This window comes from Antechinus flavipes, chromosome 3, assembly GCF_016432865.1.
Source record: "Antechinus flavipes isolate AdamAnt ecotype Samford, QLD, Australia chromosome 3, AdamAnt_v2, whole genome shotgun sequence".
Classification (NCBI taxonomy): Eukaryota; Metazoa; Chordata; class Mammalia; order Dasyuromorphia; family Dasyuridae; genus Antechinus; species Antechinus flavipes.
The window spans coordinates 565,217,975-565,240,105 of NC_067400.1; the positions used below are offsets into that span (position 1 = coordinate 565,217,975).

At 36.8% G+C, this 22,131-nt stretch overlaps 1 protein-coding gene across 2 annotated transcripts; it reads right to left on the minus strand.

Moving 5' to 3' along the window:
• On the minus strand, window positions 1-21,285 carry RHBDL2 (rhomboid like 2). Of its 2 annotated transcripts, XM_051987746.1 has the most exons (7): window positions 20,842-21,285; window positions 19,293-19,441; window positions 14,404-14,516; window positions 12,050-12,150; window positions 11,197-11,257; window positions 812-873; window positions 1-239 (listed from the first exon to the last, which is right to left on the minus strand). In XM_051987746.1, the coding sequence occupies exons 1-7, from the start codon at window positions 21,067-21,069 to the stop codon at window positions 60-62; spliced, it is 894 nt and encodes a 297-aa protein (XP_051843706.1). In that variant the 5' UTR covers window positions 21,070-21,285; the 3' UTR covers window positions 1-59. The 2 variants fall into 2 exon arrangements, with proteins under 2 accessions (XP_051843706.1, XP_051843707.1); XM_051987747.1 differs by lacking the exon at window positions 812-873 and having other exon boundaries at window positions 144-239.
• Between the last annotated feature and the right edge of the window lie 846 nt (window positions 21,286-22,131).

A 22,131-nucleotide genomic window follows, 5' to 3' on the forward strand; every position in this document is an offset into this window, starting at 1 on the left:
TTTTGGTTTTCTGTTTGTTTTTGTTTTGTTTTGTTTTATTGGCTTATCTTAGGGGCAGTTCAGTCCACTGGTGATAAAAAGATGTTGAAAAACACAGCAAATGAAACACAAACAAAATAAGCAATGATTGCCACCCAGAACATCCGTTCTTTCAGCAACTCCTTTTCAAAGCAGCTAAACACGGTGTAACCTATGGTCATCCCGGCCAACCCACCAGCAATGTGAGCTACAATGGACACCTTGGGAAGAAAAAGAAATAAGAAATATAAGTGAAGAAATTCACATCATGTGTTATTTATAGTCTTTAAGCATCTGAGAGAAACCCAATTAATTGGATGGACATAGGCCTCCCCCACGTCCTCTTGCACTCACTAAAGACCACAGATTAAAATACACAGAGCCAGGGTATGTCAGTTTGGTAGATTGTCCAGGGTCTTGCAGAAGACCACCCTGACACCCAATCATAAGCCACATTTTTACCAGGAGACCAGAACCTAACAATTTATGTGAGAGGAGTCCACTCAGCCCTACACTAATGAGATGCCATGTGGCAGATATTTTCTAGAACTTGTCAGCCTTCCAAATAGAAAAATGTTGCTACACTATCTTTGGTGCTTCAGACGTGGGGGAAGTTGAGCCTTGTCCTTGCGCTTTTGAGGGATAAGGGATATACATTTTTTACTGAAGCCATGATTGAGATGCAGGCCATCAGTCTCCTGTAGTTTCATTTGCCACCCTCCCTCCCTTTATATCCATTTCAGATCTTTTGCTTGAGGGATAAAACACAGAAGTAGAGGTCAAGACTACGCACCCGGGGCTCACTTGCAGGAGCAATGAATTTTTTGTAGAGGCCAAATCCCAGGTCAAATACAACTAGAAGGAAAAATAGAGGAAGCTGGTGAAGGCCTGATAGCTCCTATGCCATTTCCCAAATAGTCCCCCAAACACTCCTTGCCCTTTCTAAAGTGTCATCACTGTTCCTACAAACCCAACAGTCCACAGAATCTTTTTTTTTTTAAATGAGGCAATTGGGGTTAAGTGATTTGGCCAGGATTACACAGCTAGGAAGTGTTGTGTTTGAGGTCACATTTGAACTCGAGTCTATCCACTGCGCCGCCTAGCTACCTTGCAGCCACAGAATCTAAAGAAATCGACACCAACAAATTGTATATATTTCAAGGGTCAGGCTATAGAGGGTCACTCTAAGTGTAAGATCACAGTGTAGAGACTCACCAAGAGACTCGCTTCAGTATTCAAAGGCTGTTTGATATTCTACACTGGCATGGGGGTGATCTGCAGAAGATTGGGGAATTCTCTGTGGTTTATTCTGAGGTCCCCAACTTTAGTGAGCTCTCGAGACCCTGAGTACAGCAACAACACAGCAAAACGGTGCAGAACAACAGCGGCTCTGCTACTGCCCAGTCTCCAGCCGGCCCTCCAGCCTCAGAGAGTCAGAATGGGCATGGCCTAACTACTCCTCCCCTCCCCCCACTTGGGGCCGGCAGTGGCTCCCACGCACCCCAAGCACCTCCTCACCCTAGCTGTGCCCGAATTAATCCAAGTCAGCCTAGCCATGCATGGGGTCCTCTATGCACCTCCTCCAACTCTGTCAGCAACAGCAAGGAGACCCGGAGGAGCAGCAAGAGAGAGCAGCCACCTTTCTCCCTCACTGAAGACAACACCCTGTTGTGTCTCCCACTGGGAACAAAGACTGCCCACTGGGAGCTAGCTCTGGGTAAATGGAATGGGGGGGGGGTGTATTTTAGCCTCACACTCTGAGGTAATACAGAGGGGGGCAGTCATATCTCATTTCTTAAGCCAGCTCCCCTAGTCAAGTGAGAGTACTCTGACTCCTGTCATACTGCGAATGGGATGCCACAAATATGAGGCTTTTTTTCCCCCTGAGGCAGTTGGGGTTCAATGACTTGCTCAGGGTCACATAGCTAGGAAGTGTTAAGTGTCTAAGGCCAGATTTGAGCTCAGGTTCGCCTGACTTCAGGGCTGGTACTCTATCCACATCTTGCTGTCTTCCCCCCCTTTTAAAAAAATTAATATATATGCTTTAATCTGATTAGTTTTAGAGCAAATAGAATAACACATTAGAGAAAAAAATTACTTAGAAATAGCTATATTTATATTCCATAATTATATTCCACAATTCCACAATTATATATACTGGTTCTTATAAACTTTCTCCAGAATTTTTTAAAACAAATTCTTCACATTTTGTCTTGGCTATGTACTTATGGTATTTCAGGGAAATAGTGCTAAAGGGATGATAGATAGGTCACCTGCCTTACACACTTGGGCAAGTTATAAGACCTATTAGTCCAATAAAAGGAGCCTTGCTGAGGGGTCTGGTTTGGCTCTCCATTACCCCTAAGGGCATCTCTGCCTTCCTGAGAACTCAGGGGGTATGACAATGTTGTAATTAAAGCAGAGTTATACTAAAGTAGCAAGGAGACATTTGCACACAATAGCAAGTTGTTTATGTGGTCCCGCATGAGCAGTACCTTATAGTTAATATATATGCAATGTGCTATAGTTATGTAAGGATATTAGGATATATAAGGCTGAGGAATTTTGAATAAGCTCCAGATTGACCATCTTCAAGAGTTCCGCTCCTTCACTCCTCACCCATGATCAGGATTCGGGGCTGGTACCAATGAGCAGGTCCAGACACCAGGACACCAAGGTGAACTCTGGCAATAGCACTTGAGAATAGCTAGTAAAATGCAGTATTAACATTTCACATCAGACTTCATGTGTCCTATATGTGTTTTAAGGATTCCTAGTGTCCCAAGGGGTAAAAAGATACAGGCCTGGTCTTAAGAGAAAGCCCAAGGAATGTTTCATTAACCCAGCTTGCTATGTAATTGATGCAGTCATATAATAGAAACACAGGTCATGACACTGTTAGGATTCACATTCTTGTCATTATAATCAACCCAGATACGTAATACTAGATATTGTCTCTAGAATCTATTATGGCCACATGGTCATTCTAAGCATCCTCCTGTGTGGCCTTTCAACTAGCATTTAGAATACAAAATACACTTGCTGATTAAATATGAACAAAACATATATAAAAGGATGACCTAGGGAAATAGGTACTCTGGTAACTTCCTTTCTGTGCCAAATTGTTTAAAAGAAAATACCCTGATTACTTTGCTATAGGACAGAATCCTTAATCCAAACTTTTTTTCAACTTTGAATATCCTGATTTATTCAGTAACTTGACTTCAATCAGTTCTTCCCTAGTTCTCTCTTGGCTATGCTTATGTATCTTCAATAGCCTTTTTCTGCTCTTCTCAGAGAGCTTGCTCCTGCCTCAGAAGAGACTTAAGAACTCCAGCCCTTCAGCCTAGATTTTTGCTCGTAATTTATTTTCCTCCCAGATATAGGACAACATGATTTTAACCTAAGTTTCCAATTTTTAAAACAGTATCATGAAAAATTCAAGGCTCTTATTTTACAAGACTTGCCTTCATAAAGATGTTCCCCAAAGGATGTTCTCCAAACAGAAATAACCTGTTATTTCTCTTGTCTTTTAGTAACCTTGAGGAAAAGTAACTTTATAACCCATTAATTACTTTTAAAATACACTCAACAATTATGCTATGTTAGGAAGAAAGGGACAGAGAGATGAAGACAAAGAAATTTGATGCAGAGTCTAGCCACCATTGTACTTTAGAATTAAAATACATAACTAACTTTAACCAAGAAGTTAAAGTTTTAATGTATATTCCCAAGGAAATTGAAATTGAGTTTTTATTCATAGTTTATCATAATGGCCTGAGTTTCTAAAGTGTTGGTGCTTCCTTTCACATTTCTAAGAGTTCCAACATGTTCAGAAATGCTCAGCATAACGGTGGTAAGGAAGGAACAAGATTAGGTAGCCTCTCTTGAAAAGTTAAGTTTTTTAACTCACTCCTTTTTACTAATCTCATAAATAGCAAAGGTGCTTTCTAAATTGAAGGATCATAGATATGAATAAAATCAGTGACCTTCTTCCACTACCACACTCTTGCAACCCCTTTCCCCCTACCTTGTCATGGAAAATTTGTGTTTTTTATTCTCCTTTTTTTCCCTCTTTGGTGATGCTATTAGAATTCAGTGACTTGCCTAGAGTCACACAGCTAATAAGTGAGGCTGCATTTGAACTCAGGTCCTTTTTACTTCAGGGTTAGACCTCTATCCAGTGCACCATCTAGGTACCCAAATGTTTTTTTTTTTTAATTCTCAAAGGAAAATAATCCTATATATTACCCTAAAGTGACATCTTTTTGCAAAAAGCTATTTGAAGATCCATTTGCAAAAAGATACAGTCCCATTTTTTCTATGGAGTTGTCAGTTCTTTGACTTCTGAATCTTCATAACTCAGATGGTTGGAAAGCTTCTAAAAATCTAGGAATTGTCAGTCTTCCTGACACTTATTAATAATAACAAAGATTGTTGTTGAGTTGTTCCAATTGTGTCTAATTCTGTGACCCCATTTGGTAGTTGTCATTTCCTTCTTCAGTCCATTTTACAGATAAGAAAAGAGGCAAGCCTCAGTGATTTGCCCAAAGTTAACAGTCAGTGTCTGAGCCTCAATTTGAACATGACTCAGGACCAGCACTCTATCCATTATGCTACCTAGCTGCCCAATAATAATAACTAATGTTTATATAGTGGTTATCATGTGCTAGGCTACTGTACTTTACAAATATGATCTCATTTGATTATCACAACAATCCTCAGAGGTAAATGCTCTCTACCTCAATTTTACAAATGAGGAAACAGGTAAACAGCGGTTAAACGATTTGCCCAAAGTAAATATCTGAGACCATTTTTGAACTCAGGTTTTCCCAACTCCGGGGCCATTGTTTTTATCTACTATACCACCTAGTTCTCCCTAACTCAGCCCTCACTACAGCCAGACTAGAGAAGGACAAGGGCTGACTCCCAGTTTCTTCTCTTCCTTGCTTCCTGCCAAAATTCTTCCCTTTAAATTTCTTTTTGCACAAAGAATCACATGAAAAATCCCTATACCTACAGTTTAATCAAATAAGGAATTTTATTTCCCAAGGAAAAATCAGTGTTTTAAAAATGTCAAATTTCATTCAAAGGAATCTGTGGTTCTTAATTTCATCTGCAAACAAGATCTTTCTCTTCTGAAGCAGTTATCCTTATTCCCATAGCAATTCTCAACATCAGAAATAATTAAACCCTTGACACCAATTAACACAATCATTTTTCATTCAACATTTAATTCACAGGGAATATGGCATTCACAGAGAAATAACATCAATCCCATCAATCTGTACTCCCTTACTATATATAGTCTGATCCTACCTGGCCATAGAATCAAAGGACTTTTTTTTTTTTTGTTAGAAGGGACATTAGAGATTGAGTCTGGTGCCTCCGATTTGACAAATGAGAAACCTGAAATCCAGAGTGGTTGTGTTTAACTTGCCTCCACTTTTCCTCTCCATAGTCTATCTTTCAAGGTTCCACTCTAAATCTATGAAGATAGACTTTCTTGACGACTTAACTCCACACTGACCTCTTATTCTCTGAACTAACACAGATTTTAACAGTCTTTCATTTTCCTCCTTGCTTCATATGTTAGTCACAATACCCCAATTAGGCCATAAGCTCCTAGAGGAATGGACTTACGTTATAGACTCAAAGGTTCATCACGGAAGGAGCTTCAGAATTCATTTTGTCTAGTCTCCTCCTTTTGCAAAAGAAGAATCCAAAGCTCAGACTTGGGGGGAACTTTCTCAAGATTACATAGGTTATAAAAGTAGCAAATCTAGTGTTGGTTGGGCCTTTTTTCTGTCACTCATAATCAAGACAATCCAAACAAACATCATATGGCTTCAGAAAACCAAAAGGGGAAATTTGATCTCTAGCCCAACTTGTCACCATTCAAAACAAAAAACAAAACAAAACAAAAAACGATTGAGTCCCTATTGTGTACATAAAAACTAAGAATTCCAACTTTTAGAGGGGAAAATTGAAGAGAGTGGGCTGAGTACAGTTCAAGCTAAGAATCAAGAAACCCTGAGTTTTAGTTCCACCCTTACCACTAACCTCCTGGGGCTTCTCAACTAGGTCTCTCTATTTTCTCTATTATAAAAATAAGGGTTTAGGTTATCTCTAAAGTCTGGACTGAAATGACCTGAAATTTCTGCAAAATTCCATGAGTCTCATAATGTTGAGTTATTATTACAAAAAGGGATTTAACCCTTCTCTTCCTAACTAAAATGTAGTTTAACTAAGAAAGAAGGAAAGCAAGACCATAGTTTGAGCAGGAACAAGAAGAAGGCATCTTATCTTCAATTGTTTAGTTCTTTTGATTCTGATTTTAAAGGTTAAGGAATCATGGGTAGAATTTTGCCCCTTAATTTCTTTACGTGATTCTTTTTGTTGATAACTATGTCTACAATAACAAATACAGCCTTTAAAATGTGATTGACATTATTGTTCTATAAGTAATGATGAGCAGGCTAATTTCAGAAAAGCCTAGAGAGAGTTAGATGAACTGATGCTAAGTGAAGGGAGAAGAATCAAGAGAACATTGTACACAGCAACAAGATTATGTGAAGGAGGATTCTGGGTTAGCTCTGCAGAAACATCAAGTGAAGTGCCCTGGGGCTAGCTGGGTGTGGCTGGGTGTTCAGGAAGACTGAGGGAACCTTGGCTGATTAGGAAAGCCAGGCCTAGCTGTGCTGTGGAGACACAGGCCTAGTTGACAAGGAACCAGTGTAGAAACAGTGGGGCAGAGATACAGCTGTCTACCAGCACTTGCAGAAGGGTGGAGCCTTTGGTTTGGGGTTCCAGATCAGAACTAAGAGCTGAAGTGAAGGCAGGGGCAACATCTCCTCCCTCTCCCCCTATCCTACCACGATTTAAGGTACTTAAGTAATACTTTTAATTCAAAAAAAAAAAAAAAAAAACCAGCAAAGAACCCAACTCACTTACTATGAGAATAGGGGAGACAGGAATTCATCTCCAGAGGAGGACACTGAAGTAAAAAGAGCTTCTTCTATCCCAAAGGGTAATTTTAAATAGCTCCCTCACTAGAGAGAATTTATAGAACTAAAAAGAGAATTTAAAAATCAAATGAGAGACATTGAGGAAAAACTAAAAATAAATAAGAACCAAGAAAAACAAGAAGAATATGAAAAAAAAAAGTTATACAACTAGAAAAGGAAAAACAGATTTTTAAAGACAAAAATAATTTTTTGAAAATTAGAATTGGGCAAGGGGAAATTAGTGAAGCTATAAGAGACCAAGAAATAACAAAACAATATAAAGAATTGAAAAATGGAATGTAAAACATCTTAGAAGAAAAACAACAGATCTAGAGAACAGATTAAAAAGAGAAAATATAATTAATAATTGGACTACTTGAAACCTGTGACCAAAAAAAGAATCTTGACACAATAATATAAGAAATAATCCAAAAAAATTATCCTGGGGTGATAGAAGATGAAGGAAAAGTAGAAATAGAAAAAAAAAAATCTATCACCACCTCAAAGAGATCTTTTGTGAAAAACACATGAAATATCATTGCCACAAATCTGGCCTCAGATGCTGCCTAGCTGTGTGACCTTAGGCAAGGCACTTAACCCAAATTGCCTCAGCAAAAAAAGCAAAAAAAAAAAAAAAAATCAACTAGGCCTGTGGCCAAAAATATCATATTCAGTAAAATAATATTTAATGAAAAAAAAAGACCCTCATCAAACTTGCAGATTTTCAGTACTTTCTATTAACCAAACCAGAACTCAGAAGAAAATTTAACAGATGAGAACCAATATCCAAGATTACTTTTAAAGAAATTAACATGGACAAATTTTTTTCTACATGGAAATGTATAGCATACTTTTATAACTGACATCAGGAATTGGGCAGATTAAAAGAAACATTTAAACAAATGAAGTGCAGAGGAAGAATAGACACAGAGGCATTAGAGGGGGGAGGAGGGCTTGTAGTTCTGAAAACCTCACATTGGGAATGGGTAAAATAGGTAATACTACGTATATATACCATAAAGGGTATAGAACCCTCCAAAATCTATAAAAAAATAAGGGTAGAAGGAAAAGCGGAGGGGAATGCAGGAGGCAAGAGAAGAAGATCCACTCTCAGCATACCTTCAGTTGGTCTGTTTTGTGAATCAATTTTTTTGTAATTGCTCTTGTTTTTTGATAGTAAAGGATGAAATGGTAAATAGAAAAAATGCTAATAGGGTGTCTGTTTTGGGACTGTGCTACAAATCTTCCTTCCATTCACTCTGTGCTTGGGACAGGTGGAAAGAACTCTGGACTTGAAACAAACAATATAGGTTTCAGCTCTCATAATCACTCACCTTCTATGGTACCACATGACCTCTCCAGGCCTGTTTCTTTTTTATCTGGAAAATGAGGATGTTGGACTAATTGATGTATCAAGTCTTTTTCCCCGTTAAAATCTTCCGGACCAAAGGGACCTGTATGTGCCAAAATGTTTGTGGCAGCCCTGTTTGTAGTGGCTAGAAGCTGGAAAATGAATGGATGCCCATCAATTGGAGAATGGTTGAGTAAATTGTGGTATATGAATGTTATGGAATATTATTGTTCTGTAAGGAATGACCAGCAAGAGGAATACAGAGAGGACTGGCGAGACTTACATGAACTGATGATGAAATGAGCAGATCCAGGAGATCATTATATACCTCAACAATGATACTGTTTGAGGATGTATTCTGATGTAAGTGGATCTCTTTGATAAAGAGAGCTAATTCAGTTTCAATTGATCAAAGATGGGCAGATGCAGCTATACCCAAAGAAAGAACACTGGGAAATGAATATAAACTGTTTGCATTTTTGTTTTTCTTCCCAGATTATTTATACCTTCTGAATTCAATTCTTCCTGTGCAACAAGAAAACTGTTCGGTTCTGCACACAGATATTGTATCTAGGATATACTGTAACCTATTCAACATGTAAAGGATTGCTTGCCATCTGGGGGAGGGGGTGGAGGGAGGGAGGGGAAAAATCGGAACAGAAGTGAATAATGCAAGGGATAATGTTGTAAAAAATTACCCTGGCATGAGTTCTATCAATAAAAAGTTATTTAAAAAAATCTTCCGGACCAATGCCAAATTGGACTATTCTTGCCCTCTGAGCATAAATTGAGCTTGTATGTCCCTAGGCTTTTAATCATACTGTTCCCTTTGCCTGCATGCCCTCCTTCTTCATTCTGTTAAGTTCTTTTCTATTCTTCAAATTCCAAATCAAATTACAGCTTCTTGAAGAAGGCTTCTCTGACAATTTTTCCCCTCAGTAATGTCTGAAAGTGACATAGCCCTGAGTCTGCATCTCTCTCATACATTTACAATAATTGTAACTGGTGTTTATATAACACGTTTACATTTGCAAAGGACTCTGCATCTGTTATTTCATTTGAAGCACATAACAACCCTTTGAGGCAGGTGCCATTATTATCACCACCATTTTGTAAATGAGGAAGCCAAGGCAGAGAGAAATGAAGGGACTTGCTTGGAATCATACTGCTAACAGGTTCTCAGAGGCTGAATTTGAATCTAGGCTTTCCTGGCTAGGACTCCTAGCCTTCTATCTACTCCACTGTTTTGTGTCTTACCTTAAGTAGACTGAAAAGCTTTTCTAGAGCAAAAATTGGTGCTTGTTTAAATATTGTACCCTCCTCAGGATCAGCGAGTGCTTGGCATGTAAGTAGGTATTTCATATACATGGGAAGAGCATGGATAATTGAAAGACAAACAAAATCAGGACCTTCTATTGGAGCCTTTTACTTTTAGCTACTAAAGCAATGTGAAAGTTGCAAAATAGCAAAAACAACAACAAAAAAATACAACAGTGAATAGTTGAACTTTTATTCACCCCTTTTCAAATTCTGGTTGCAGTGTCTTCATGCAATGACAGCAGAGAAGATTGAGAATAGCAAGAGCAGAGGTGTCAGGCATGGGGAAATGGGAATCCCCTCCCTCTCTAAACCTTTTTGTTCCTATCTGAAAATTTAAAGAGAGACTATTTACTGAGTGAGTAGAAACTGGGGCTTCTATGATAAAATCGATTTAAATCTCAGCTCCAACCCTGGATCTATTAGATTTGCTGAGAACGATGTATATATGATGTATATAACACACCAGCCTCTTAAGAAAGGTCTTAGAATAAATTTTTCTCACTTCCTTAATCCACAAATTCATTTTAAAAAGAACAAACCTTTGGGAATTTTGACAAAAGCCTCTCTGGGGTTCAAAGTAAAAGTAGAATTTTCAATTAAATGACAACAGGACTTTATTTCACTTTTAAAAGTATCTTTGTACCATTTTGAAGGTCATGTTGAAACCAACATGTTGGTTACCATATAACCTGTTGGTAATAATGTATACCACAAATGTATGCTAGGTACTGTATATTTCACTTTATCCTCACAGAACTCTTAGGAGGAAGTACAATTATTATCTCCATTTTATAAATGAGAACACTGAGGCAAAGAGAGCTTCCAGGATCACACAACTATTAAGTGTCTGGGGGTATTATCTGAACTCAGGTCATCCTGACTCCAGTTTGAGCAATCCATCTATTTGTACCACCTATCTGCTTGGGTGAGGGAGGGTCTTTTACTCCAATCTAAGATTCAGGGTGGGCAACTAGGTGTCACGGTGTTTATAACTGGAGTCAGGAGGATCCAACTTCAAATTTGGCCTCAGACACTTGCTACTTATGTGACCAGTATGTTTGCCAAGTAACACTCCAGTATGTTTGCCAAGAAAATCCCAATCTGACAAGACTGAAACAACTCAACAACAAAGATTCCTAGTGAGATGATAGAGGTAATACAATATAATATAGTGAGAATGGTGCCAAGTTGTATTTTTAAGCCTTTATTTTTTTTCAAAGAATCAAAAGCTTCCTCTAAAAGAATTATTCCTTTTATTAGTGAAAGTTAATGGCTTAAAGAAATACATATTACTTGTATTAAAATAACACCAAAAAAGCATATTAAGTTTTTCTCTTAATTAGACATTCCCACAATTTATGCTTTGCTGTTTAGAGTAAATGACCAAATGTCATCTCCTAACAACAGAGCTAAATTACACATTCAGTTTAAGAGGTGGTTTAACTACATTGAACTTTTAAAACGAAAAATGTAAAGTAGTAACAAAGATAAAATACTTACCAGTTAACAAGATGAGAATTAGTCTGAAAAGTCCAAACAAGGGAACCATGTTTTTAAAATTCTTGCCAGGAGAAAAAGACAAAAGTATAAGATACTACATAGGATCAGAAAATATCTTAATTCATCAGCTTTCATTCATAATCATCAACATAAAATATATTAGATCAGTATGTATATGTATATATTAATATTTCTCTAACATTACATGGGCACACAAAGTACTTTACACCCATTATTTCATTTACATCCATTTATTTAACATTTCACATTTATGATAATTATTTCATTCAATCCAACAAAATATGTATATATGTATTATTATTCACCCTGTCAACTGAGGAATGGGAAGTTCTACTGAGTAAGGGATTGATTTGTACATAGGAATAAGTAGGTAGAAGAGTAGCAACATTTGTTGCTAGCTTGCTCTTTTGCAAAAGAGCATTGTTTGAGGTACTTTGGCATACAAACTAAAGAAAATATAGTTTCTATCCTTAAGTATTTAACCAAATTATTTCTTTCTTCCCTTTCAACTTAACCAGAACCCTGTTCCCATGGAAGATGCTACAAGAAGTACAGACTGAATTTTGTTTGTTCTAATTGATTTCTATATTTTGAAGAGATTTCATAATAATCCCATTTTATTCTCTGATTGTATTTTTTTAAATGACTAGTTTGTTTCTATTCAAGATATGGCCCTGTTTTAGAAACTGATATTTGACACTTGTATATTACTCCAGTTGAATATTTATGCTCAATAAATATTGGTAACAACTATTATCCCTGAACCAAATATCAGTAAAGAAAAAAAAAAATCTACCAATTGGTATTCTCCATTCCCTGAAACAGTTCTTACCATTAAAACATTCATAAAGTAGCCTCCCGTGAGAGCATAGACTCCTCCTGAAGCACCCACTAGAGCTTGGAAGGGGTCCCAGATGGAACTTCCAAGAGATCCTACAGAAATGAAAGAAATTCAGAGAATCAGAGATATCAGAAGTGAAAGCACCAAAGGAAGACTAGACTATTACATGGCTATGACCACAGGTTTCCCCACCTCCTTCTTCTTCCTGCTCTCTGACTTCATTCTTCTAAGTTACCAAGTGAAACTTCTTAATCTTGTTCCTTGATCTTGTTCCTCATTCAATGGCTTATTGGAATTTTCCTTATTGGATATTCAAATATCAGGCCAAGTTCCATTCCTTCCTTACCCCTCCCTCCAACTTTCTCTGGATTCTACACTCTACATTTCAGTCCTGCTCTTTGTGGTTCTTTCTACTGGTTGAACTCTTTCTCCACTTCCATACTCTAGTTCACTCTATTCCCTTACACATCCAATGCCCATCCTCTTCCATATCTCCAACCACCCATCCAAGACCCAGCGCCAAGGCCACTTCTCCAAGAAGTCCTCCTTTATCCCATTCATCCATAACCCCAAATTAAAAATGATTTTTCTTTCCTGTTATATTGTGATAATAGAATCAGGAATCAACTATTTAGTCTAGTACCCAGATTTTAAAAATGAAAAAGCAAACCCAAAGAAACTAAGTGATTTGGCAGTAGTTGTTCTTGGTTCTCAAAGAGTACCAAAATGACATTATTATGTTTGGGTCAAGAACAGTTTATCTTATTGTGGTTAATCAAACCAGTATGAGCTCAGAAGGTACTACAAGAGGTCAGGCACAAATAGTCTACCTGAATGTTTGGATTGGAGATGTCTCTATATTTGTGGATCTTCTAGTAAATAGCAGAATCAGGATTTGAACTTGGGTCCTCGATTTCAAATCTTTTACATTCATTATTATCATTCCTGGGAATATGTGTCATATCCTCTTCCACTTGATTGTGAACAACCCTAGTCTTATTTTTCTTTGTTTCTCTCCTAGCACCCAACACAATGCAGGACACTGTACTTAATAAATAATTAATAAATTAATTAAACCAAGAGTCACACTTCTCTAGGAGAGAGTGGAAATTCAAGATGCTTTGATTATTTGCTGATACTTTAACATAACATCAAAAGCCTCCAAGTTTATTTTTTCCAATCTTGGATATAAAAAAGAAGCAATAAACATAAGGACCACCTAATGTCTCCAAGCAGGGCTCTCCAATCTAACTAATCTCCATGGTATAGTCTAAATGTACTTTTATTTGCATTATTCAGTTCTCTTCCTTAATCTCTACTTTTTCCTAAGGGCCTTCCTTAGTCAGACATCAGTGGCTTCTTTTGGCCTATAGCATCAAATTCAAATTTCTCTGCTTGGCTAATAAAAGGGGAGCCTACTCATACAATCCAGCCTTGTCTAACCGTTCACCTTTCTAGAGTGCTTTAAGGTACATGTAAAAAGCTTTCCTCACAATCATTTACCCTCATTTTATGAATAGGTAAACTGAGGTTGGCAGGTTGAGCAAGTTGTCCAGTACCACATACCTCCAGAGCTGCTGAGTGAGGATTAGAACACTGTCTCTGGATTCCAGTGCCCTTCACAGCCCCTCACACTGCTGTTCCCCAGTGCTTTCCTGCCTTATTCCAGCATCCACTGGTGAAGGAGAACCTTACCATCTTCTCACTGTGCTCTTTTCCATGGTCACATCTGGACACATACCAGTTTCTCCTTTCCCCTCATGGAGGCGCCAAGCATGGGTCCTGGCTTCTCCTATTTCTCTCAATTTCTTCCCTCAACTGCTAAGGGAATCATTCTACTATATAATTAAGCCCTTCATGGTTTTCCTAATGGCTCCAGGTACATTAATTTTATTTCCTAAACTCTCTGAGAGCAGGACCATTATCTTGTCACTTCTGTATCCCTTAAAACCCCCTGCACTGTGTTAGGTACATAGTCATTGATTGATAAAAGTCATATCAATGCAACTATAGACTATATACCCTAAAGACCTGTTTGAAAAGAGCAGGAGAGAAAGGGAGAGGGTGTAAACAATATTTTTGCTAACGAAAGAGGGTTTTTTCCCCATTTAAGTTCAAAAAGCTTCCTTTTTAGCCATTACTGCTCTTCAGCAATAGCAATGAGAAAACAAATATAGTTTGTACTTGGAGTTTCATACAAGCCAGTTATGAAGGAAAAATTTAATCTCTCCCTAAGGCCAGTGTACTATTTGCTGATTGGTTACTTAACTCTATCCACCCTGGACAGAGCAGCCAAGTAAACAATACACCACACTGAGCTTGTTATCTGTCCCAGGAATACTGACCTGCAATCACTCCTGACAGATAGACCAGCCCCACTCGAGGACCTTTATGAACCATTTCCAAGGGAAGTCCCAATAGAAGCTGCATAAGTAGATTTCCACAAATATGTTGAACCCTGTCATTGAAAACAAGAATCTCATCATCAGCCTGTGATGGCATCAGCAGCCCCTTCAGCAGCTTTCTTTGAGGGATTACATAGGCATTAAAATACTGTCTCCGTTTTATAGGTATGCTTAATCTGCAAGCTGCCATCAATGTTGTTACTGCAGTTTGATAACAGTGTGGTTTGGGTTTTTTGCTTTTGTGCTAAATAATCTATAGAAAAAAGAATTGTACCAGAATCTTAGTAGTGTTCTGGTCCAATCTGTAACTAACCAGCCACATTCCCTTGAACAGTATACTCAATATGTGCTTGTTATCTAGCCTTCCAGTTATGGAGAATCATCATCATCATCATCATCATTGCCACCACCATCCATATGGAACTTTAAAGTTTTCAAAGAACTTTATATAAATTTTCTCACTGGACAAGTCCCTTGACTTTTATGAGGCTCAGTTTCTCAATAGGTTACCTGGGAATAATAACATTTTTAGTCTCTACCCCACAGATTTATTGTGAGGTTTCAATTTTGTAGGAAAAGAACTTAGCAAAAAGTTAAACATTTTTATTAATGTCAGCTATTATAATCATCTCCTGAGGTAACCCATTCCAGTTTTGGATTGTTCTCAGTATGAAGGCAAAGAACAAAGTTCTGAAACATCTGCAAGGTTGCCATCTTATCAATGGACTTTTCTCAATGATTTTGAAAGACATAGGACTTGTGTATAACAACTCATTCAGATTCACTAGGTATTCTGGAGAAAGAACTATTGGGTCATTAGCTTATCTTTTTAGCTATTAAAAGCATTGTTGGCAATATCTTTAAAGACAGAATAAAATGGTAATTATATTAGATGCCCAAAGTGGTTGTTAGTAAAGTGGTTTGTAAGCTCCAAAGAACTTTCAGAATGTGCATTTTATTATTCTCCTATAGTGGACAGTTCAGCTTGGTGCAAACTGACCTGAACATTTGAAAAAATGTTTTTAAAATTTTTCATGTTAAATTTGAAAATATGTATAGAAGAATTGTACATGTTTAGCATATATTGGATTACTGCAAAAGGGAGGGAACATGGGGTTGAGGGAGGTGAGAAGGAGGGAAGGAGAAAAATTTGGAATACAAGGTTTTTCAAGGATGAATGTTGAAAACTCTCTTTGCATGTATTTTGAAAATAGAGAGCAATTATTTTTTAAAAAAGAAATAATTCATGTATCAAGGCCTCAAAGGCTTCAAACAAGGACTGTTTATATATTTGAAAGGCTCTTAATCTTTTTTGTTTTGTTTACTATCTTTGGACATCTACAGATGCCCTTCTCAGAATCATGTTTTTAAAGAAGTAAAATACATAATATTACAAAAGAAAATAATTATATTAAAATACGATTATCAATATTTTTTAAAAAATAAGTCCCCAAAAACATTTTTACAGTCAAAGATTCTGATAAAGGCCTCATTTCCAAAATATATAGAGAATTGACTCTAATTTATAAGAAATCAAGCCATTCTCCAATTGAGAAATGATCAAAGGATATGAACAGACAATTTTCAGATGAAGAAATTGAAACTATTTCTAGCCATATGAAAAGGTGCTCGAAGTCATTATTAATCAGAGAAATGCAAATTAAGACAACTGTGAGATACCACTACACACCTGTCAGATTGGCTAGAATGACAGGGAAAAATAATGAGGAATGTTGGAGGGGAGGTGGAAAAACTGGGACACTTACATTGTTGGTGTAATTATGAATACATCCAGCCATTCTGGAGAGCAATTTGGAACTCTGCTCAAAAAGTTATCAAACTGTGCAAACCCTTTGAGGCAGCAATGCTACTACTGGGCTTATATCCCAAAGAGATCTTAAAAAAGAGAAAGGAACCTCTATGTGCAAGAATGTTTGTGGAAGCCCTGTTTGTAGTGGCCAGAAGCTGGAAACTGAGTGGATGCCCATCAATTGGCGAATGGCTGAATAAATTGTGGTATATGAATGCTTTGGAACATTAGTGTTCTGTAAGAAATGACCAGCAGGATGATTTCAGAAGGGCCTGGAGAGGCTTACATGAACTGATGCTGAGTGAAATGAGTAGGACCAGGAGATTATTATATACTTCAACAACAATACTATATGATGATCAATTCTGATGGACATGGCTCTCTTCAACAATGAGATGAACCAAATCAGTTCCATTTGTCCAATAATAAATAGAACCAGCTATACACAGCTAAAGAACTCTGGGAAATGAATGTGAACCACAATATAGCATTTCCAATTCCTCTGTTTTTGTCCACCTGCATTTTTTATTTCCTTCACAGGTTAAGTGTACATTATTTCAAATTCCAGTTCTTCTTGTGCAACAAAATAACTGTATGGAGAGATATATATATACATACACATATATAATATGTATATATATATATGCGCATATATTGTATTTAACATATACTTTAACATATTTAACATGTATTGGTCTATCTGCCATCTGGAGGAGAGGGTGGAGGAAGAAGGGAGAAAATTGGAACAAAAGGTTTTGCAATTGTCAATGCTGAAAAATTACCCATGCATATATCTTGTAAATAAAAAGCTATAATAAAAAAATTTAAAAATAATAATTCCCCAGACTACCAGGTTAAGAATGTGGAATATGAATATTATATTTGAATGAATTATAAAGGCATAAACTATTAGAGCTAAGAAGCATAAGGTTCAAATTTTGATCTAGTTCCCCAGCTAGAAGGGATCTTGCTTTTTGTGAATTCTTAAAGTGTTTTATTTATAAATCTCTTAAAGAATTATCAGAGCCTATTTTGTATTAGGCTTATCTTTATGTATATTATATCCCTTCCTACTAAACTGTAAACTCCATGAAGATACAGTATAATATTTGTTTTTGTTTCCCCCTACCAAACCATCCCACCTCTAATTCTGCCCAGTGTTTTTTTTTTTTGCTTTTATTTTGTTTTGTTCTTAAGATCACCGTTTTATTTTTAAAATCAACAACATTATAAGACACAAGGAGGGACAAATGTACATTCCCACCAGACTTAACCAGAACAATGTCTTGTAGAAAGTTTTGTGTCTCCTGTCAGATGTTGTACATGTACCTGCACAGAGCCAGGAGGGCTGAGTGTAAGTTGGGTGGGCATGGACAGCTCTCTGGGCTATTCTAATAACTAACAAGCTTCTTGCTCTCATCACTGTCATGGAAAGGCTGGTTTGGCCTGATTCAGATCCCCCAAAGTCTCTGCTTGCTTTTCACACAGGGCCCTCATGGGACTGAACAGTACTGAGACACAGACTTAAGAATTCAAGAAACTTTCCAATGCCCCTCTCTTACCTTCTAAGCTATAACCACCAGAGCTGCTATCATCAGAAAGAAACCTTGCTCTTGCCACATTCCCATACGTGTCCACTCTTTTTTGAATGAATAAATAAATACTCTCAAGAGCTTTTGGGAGATAAGGTAAATGCAGGATAGAAAACAGGCCCAATCACCCAGGAGCACAAATTACCTGACATCCCCAGGGTGAGAAGGAATGTTCACTAAAGTAGGAAAAAACCTTGGGGTTGAACTAAAGCTCCAGATCTCCAATAGCTATTTGATGATAAACAAATTATTTTATTTTTCTAAGCTCCTGATTCCTCTTGCATTAGCTAGAGAAGGAAATGACAAATCATTTCAATATCTTTGCCAAGAAAATCCCAGATGAGTTTAAAGAGAGTTGGACAACTGAACAACAACAAAATCTTTGATCTCTGACCTCTTTAATTTTGAGTTAACTCCTTGCATTTCCACAACAATATTGATTTTCATCTAATTTCTACCAGTTCTTCAGGCATCAGATGGTACGGTGAATAGAGAGTCAAATTTAGCAATCGGCATCAATCAATCAATAAACATTTATTAAATGCTTATTATGTGCTAAGCACTCTACTCAAGCAGGAAGATCTTCCATGTTGCCTCAAGTTACTTAACAGTAGTGAGTCGTTTCCCCACTTTAATCTATGGTCTTTAAGGGGAAAAAACTACCCTTATTTTCTTTATCTTTTGTATTTTTCACGGTATTTAAAACTTATTACTGTAAATGCTCAACAAATCTGGTTGTAGGGTTCACATAACTCAATATACAAAATCTCAGGTCTTAATGACTAAGACCTTGAGCTGCTTAGAAAAGAGACTGGGAACTTAAGAGCCTATTTCTGTCTGTAGACACTATTAGCCAAAACTAAGAGCAAGCAAGACTGGCCATACCTGGATTCTTGAAGATGGGATAAATGCGTTTGTTTGAGCTTACCGAATGGTGAAGAGAACAGGATGAGTAACACAATCCAGTTCAAAAGGAAAATGCAAAAAAGAAATAGACTAACTGAGAAAAGCAAAACTTGGTTTTAAAGTTTATAAGACTTGGGCTATATAACTGTATAAAGAGCTTTATATGTAATCTAGTTTAACTTTTATCATTTAATAGATTTTATAGAGACAGAAAGAAATAACTTGACCTTAAATCATCTATGTAGTTAAGTAGCAGAGTGTGGGAGTTCTGTGCAGTATCTTTCCCTGTGAATATGTTACACATATATGCATTTATATATACATATATAAATGTATATATAAACAATATATACATATTAAATATATATTTAAATAAATAATAACAATAAATTTAATATTTAATAATAAATAATACATTTGAATAAGTAAATAAATAGCTTTTAGAGGTTATAGATATATATACAGATATATAAAACATTCTTTATAACAGTCAGCATCAGTTCCCTTCTCTTATGTCTTACCCTGCATGTACCATCATGTAAGAGATAAACCTCCAAGCTTGTTTCCTCTTGTCCGGCCGATAGATGAATGGACTCTCCCAGATGCCTCTTTCCAGGGTGATCCACTGTTCCTGAGGCTTCCAGAAGGTGTAGTAAAGGAAAATAACCACCTGACAAGCAGTGACATATAAAGTTAATGATACTTCATTCAAATCCAAATAGCGGCCCAGCTAAACCCATATTGCCTTTATTTAAAATGCAGTGGCTGCTAAACAAGTACCCTGTAATAATAGATGGTCTGGAATGGCAATTCATGGCTGGTGTGATCACATCCCTCTATATCACACTTCCTCCAAATATTAATGGTCATTGAATTTAGGGCAAGCCCTAGATAAAATTGTGAAATTATCCAAATATATCTTTAATACATTCAATTTAATGTTTTGTACTTCTCTTATCTATTCCTACCCTGTTTTTCATCCACTTTAGACATTCTCCTCTGTCCCTTTCAGAATCAGTTCTTGGGAAGAAAAACCCTGTTGTTAGCCATTTAAATTTTAGTAAAATCTTGAGATATTATATTGATCTTATTTTGGTATGCTTAGTAAACACTTAACTGTTGGGTTTTTTCTCATTCATTTTATCATACATATCACTGAACAGATTTGGGATGAGGGGTGTTCTGGGGAAGGTTTTACAGCATCCTTGAAATCATATTGCAAAAGCAACCTCCATAATTACTTTGCCTAAGCATCAAGGCACTTTGAATGGCATTACTACTCTATCTGTGATTAAATCCTTTGAGAAAATTTTAATTTATTTAAATTTATTTATTTTCATATTTATATATATTAAATATATTAAATTTATAAATTAATTTATATGTGTTTTTATAGTTTATATAATATATTTATGTATATTTAAATTATTTATAATTTATAAATTATATCTATTAAATATATATTTATATTTAACTTTTAATTTATTTAATCTCTTGGCAAATATGGGAGCAGGAACTCTTAACTGTAATAATTAATCTTGGTCTCCAAGAACATATTTTGAAACATAGCTTCTTCCTTTTAACTCGAAAGACTGTCAAAATAAAGTCACTTTAGAGGTGGTTTTTGCTTATTTTTTTTTGCTGTTGTAATTGCAAGGGAAAGGGGGAGTCACTATTAGGATCCTGAGTAGGGGAATACTAGAATTGACCATGATCTAAAAATAAAAGGTATTAATTTACCTTTATTTTAAAATGGGCAGAATTGTGAGACTATCCTCGCCAAAGAATTGTTGGGATAAAGAGATGAAGATAAAAATGATGGGGAAGGAGGCATTGTAGCCAGAATAAGGAAAGCCAGCAAGAAAAATTAAGGGAAAATCTGAGAATTGAGCTGGAGAGAGGATCTGGCCAATATTTGGTAAAAATCCTGTCCCTTTTATCTTCTCTGCTCTGGGTTCATTCATCCCTTGTCCCTTGCAGCTCTAGGCTGCAGAGTTTGTTTCTGTTCCCTAGGTTTCTTATTTAAGAAGTACTCCTCATCTTCTTCCCTCCCCTTAAGGACACATCTACCTGGAGAATGCTGATGATGGAAATGAACAAAGGGGGTGGGAGACATCTGGCTCTCTGTGGGTAGTTTCCTTGAGCATCTGGAGGAAGGATCCACTTTGAGATGGGTCTGTGAACCTTTCGACACCACATATTAAGTAAATGTCCCTTTTTCTTCCTTGGCTTATTCCATATTTCTTTCTTCTCTTTCTTTTTTCTGTAATCCTCCTCATCCAGATGCCTCCTCCCCATCTCCACAGCATTCAGGGATCATTTCCCTTAGTTCTCCCACCACCTGCCAGATCACAGGTGCATATCAGGACAAAATACATGACTATAACTACAGGCTTGGAGCAGGGACCAGTACCCTCACGAGCAGAATCTCTTGGTTCATTGACTAGGGTTTAGGTTCCCTGCCCCCTTCCCTCTGGGTTGAATGCTGGCAGCTTGGTGTTTCAACTAACTGATCTCTTGACACACTCTCATAATCTGTACAACCTCATCACCATGTGTATAATTGTGACAGAACACTAGGGATATCTCCAAAGAGAGCAGTGCTAGCAGAAGCCTTGCCCACTGACCCATCCAAAGTATTTTAGAGTTTTGTCCTCTTGAACCTATAGCATTGGACCCTTATTTTTATATTCTGTATATAGCAGTGGGGGTAGTGGAGGGTATTAATGGATAAAGAAGAAAGGTTTCAATGTAGCTGCTATGTCTCTGAACTTTTGAGGTCTTATGGCTTTAATCTACAAGCAAAGATGGTTCGTTCTAATCATGCTGTCATAAGAAACTTTGTGGATGAAAAGGTTTATAAATATCAAAATAATATAGGAGAACCACAAGTATATTTTCTAAGACATCAGAAAAGATTAGAATAATCATCTGAAAATACCATCAAATAACAAAAATAGTATAAAACTCATCATCTAGATTTATAGTTTTCAGAACTAGGAGGGATTTTGTGGTCACTTGGTCCCATTCCTTCATTTTACAGATAAACTAAAAACCAGAGGAAGGAGTGATCCAATACATCACTGTTAGTGCAACTTTCCAGTCTTGGGAGGGAAGGTGTGGGAGGCAGGAATAAACATCTAAATAGCCCATATTATGGGCCCTGTACATAGTCCTAGGAACTGTGCTATGTAAGTACTTTACAAATATCTCATTTGATCATCACAACAACCCTGGGAAATAGGTGCTATTATCCCCTGTTTTACAGCTAGTTACTCGCTAGTTAATTGACTAACTGTCAGTATGGAGAAATTCACTACTTTCCCAAGATAACACATAATACTTTGAGACAGCTCTAAT